The following is a 2,351-nucleotide window of genomic DNA, read 5'->3' on the forward strand; positions in this document are numbered from 1 at the left end:
TGACCAAGCTAATTGTGCCATCCTAAGTACCTGTGAAGCATCTGAATTAACAACACCTTGCCGCCACAATCAAGGCTGATTCAAAGTAACTGCAATTCAAGTTGCATCTAAATGATTGTCCTAGAGACTGGGTGTATGCAAGTCAAAACCTGGGACAACCTGCCCTAATTAAATCAGCCGTCTGTCACCATTCAGTAATTAGCTCTGGGCCATCTACTGGCAAAGGCATGGAGTTACTACTGCGTTCTGAGCCCTGTTATTCTGAAGCCAAGATTGAAGCAAAAAACAAACATAAACAAATATCACATCACTGGAATAAGTTAACAACTATCTGTGAAAGTGGAGCTTCATGAACAGGAGGAGCCAACAGAAGAAAAGCTAGCCTGATGACTGGAACATCAAGACCCAGCTAGACAAAGCCAGGCTGGGATGATCTACTTGGGATTGGTCCTGCTTTGAGCAGGGGATTGCACTACATGATCTCCTGAGGTCCCTTCCAACCCTAACTTTCTATGATTCTATGATTTTACAATCAAGGCCAGGAAAAAGGAGAGTGGTTAACAGCTGTGGAAAGAAGAGTTTGGGAGGGATGGGGTAGATTAGGAGCCATAGAGCCAAGCAACTCCCTCAGCACTGCCTGACTAGATGAGGCACCTGGTGTTGCGTAATTGTTATGGTTTAAAAGTGACAGTGATGGGAACGTGGGTGGATGGTGCGCTTTTTGTAGTGGGACTAAGAAAGGTGTAACTGTAAACGTGTTTTGGACTGTTAGGTAAACCACAGCGGTCACAAGACAGGCTGGTAGAGGAGAGGTACAGTTTATGTATATATCAGAATGCATTTATATATGTGTGTGTGTGTATTTTATATTTATATAGAGAGAGAATACTATATAATATTTATTATGTGTGTGTGTGTGTATATATATGTGCACACATTTTTTTTATATATACAGGGTGTTTCTAAAGTCGTTGTGCAACTTTAAACTTTAATAACTTTGGATATATACACATGATAGAAGCAAACTGTAAATGGAGATTGAAAGCATAATCCCTTAAATTTTTTAACATAATGTAAGTTATGCATAGGGTAAGGGTCACCAATGCAATTCATGAAATCACTCAGCAGCAACTGGAAAATGTTTTCTACGAGTTGGAAAATCAGATTGAACGCTGTATCATAGATACAGAACGCTGTATTCAACAGATGGCAGTTCTGTTGAAGTCTGGAAATATGAACTGTGTTGTATTTAAAACGTATGCTTTGAGCCGTCATTTGCAGTTGGCTTCTATCGTGTGTACGTCTGAAGTTATTAAAGTATGAAGCTGCACAAGGACTTTATAAACACAGCGCGTGTGTGCATGTGTATACACACCTATATATACACAGAGAGTGGGTGGAGCAGGGATCAAAGGGGGTGCAGCTCCACCTCCACCCCTGTCCAGGGGCCCTGGCGTGAGGCTGCAGGCTCCCGGAAGGAAAGGCTGTGTGTCTTGGGGCAAACGCGGTGTCTCTTTGTCGGCCCACAGCCCAGCGAGAGTCTTTGGCCGGTGCCCAGATGCGCCGGGCTGTGCGGAGACGGCGCTGTGGGGAAGAAGGCTGGAGCCCGGCGGGGCAGCCGCGCTTCACGTCCGGCAGCCGGGGCAGCCGCGAGCCGGGCGCGGGAGGGGCGGCCGCGAGCCGGGCGCGGAAATCCCCGGCCTCCCACGTAACTGGGGGCGCGGCCGGGAGGGAGGCTTAACCGGCGGGGCCAAGGCAGACACAGCAGTCTGCGGCCGGACACAGCAGCCCTGCCCACGGGATGGCGCGAGCGAGGTGAGCCGGCCTCGGGGTACGCGGGGGGGGGGGGCAGGGCAGGAGTGGGGGTTGTGGTCCCTGCTTCCACTTGCGCCGCCCTGACACGCCGGGCTGGGAGCGAAGTGGCGGCCGCTGTGGGGTGCGGGCGGAGGGTGTGGGCGGGAAGGAAAGCGCTGCAGGTACCCAAGACATGAAGCCCTCTTGGGGAGCAGGCTGCCAAGGAGGCAACGGGTGAAAATGCCCTTTCAGTACCCCCCTCCAAAAACCCAACCAACCCCCCAAAGTAGTTACGGATTCCCCGCTATCATCACCGCAACAACAAACCGTCCTATTCATAAACCCAAGGGGCGGCCACAGCCGTGTCCCCTCAGCAGCTCACACGAGGAGAGGTCCGTGGAGGGTGGGTTACAGTCCTTGCCTTGGCCCCAGGAGCGGGTACAGTGGTTACCACAGCCCCGGGTCACACCGCCACCTCTCCCTTCCTGGTTTTGCAGGGTATGGTTTGTGGCTGGTGCTCACATGCATGCACCTTTCTTTTTTGTTCCTCTGATTTT

The 2,351-nt window shown here is 51.0% G+C and overlaps 1 protein-coding gene across 1 annotated transcript in view; it reads left to right on the forward strand.

Moving 5' to 3' along the window:
• Nucleotides 1-1,699: 1,699 nt before the first annotated feature.
• ICOSLG (inducible T cell costimulator ligand) overlaps nt 1,700-2,351 on the forward strand; it is a 13,608-nt gene continuing 12,956 nt past the window's right edge. The window contains exon 1 of the mRNA XM_006036741.3: nt 1,700-1,815. Within this exon, the coding sequence (XP_006036803.1) occupies nt 1,802-1,815 (14 nt within the window). The 5' untranslated portion in view covers nt 1,700-1,801. The remainder of the gene's footprint in view (nt 1,816-2,351) is intronic.

Source organism: Alligator sinensis, unplaced genomic scaffold (assembly GCF_000455745.1).
Source record: "Alligator sinensis unplaced genomic scaffold, ASM45574v1 scaffold1162_2, whole genome shotgun sequence".
NCBI classification, from domain to species: Eukaryota; Metazoa; Chordata; order Crocodylia; family Alligatoridae; genus Alligator; species Alligator sinensis.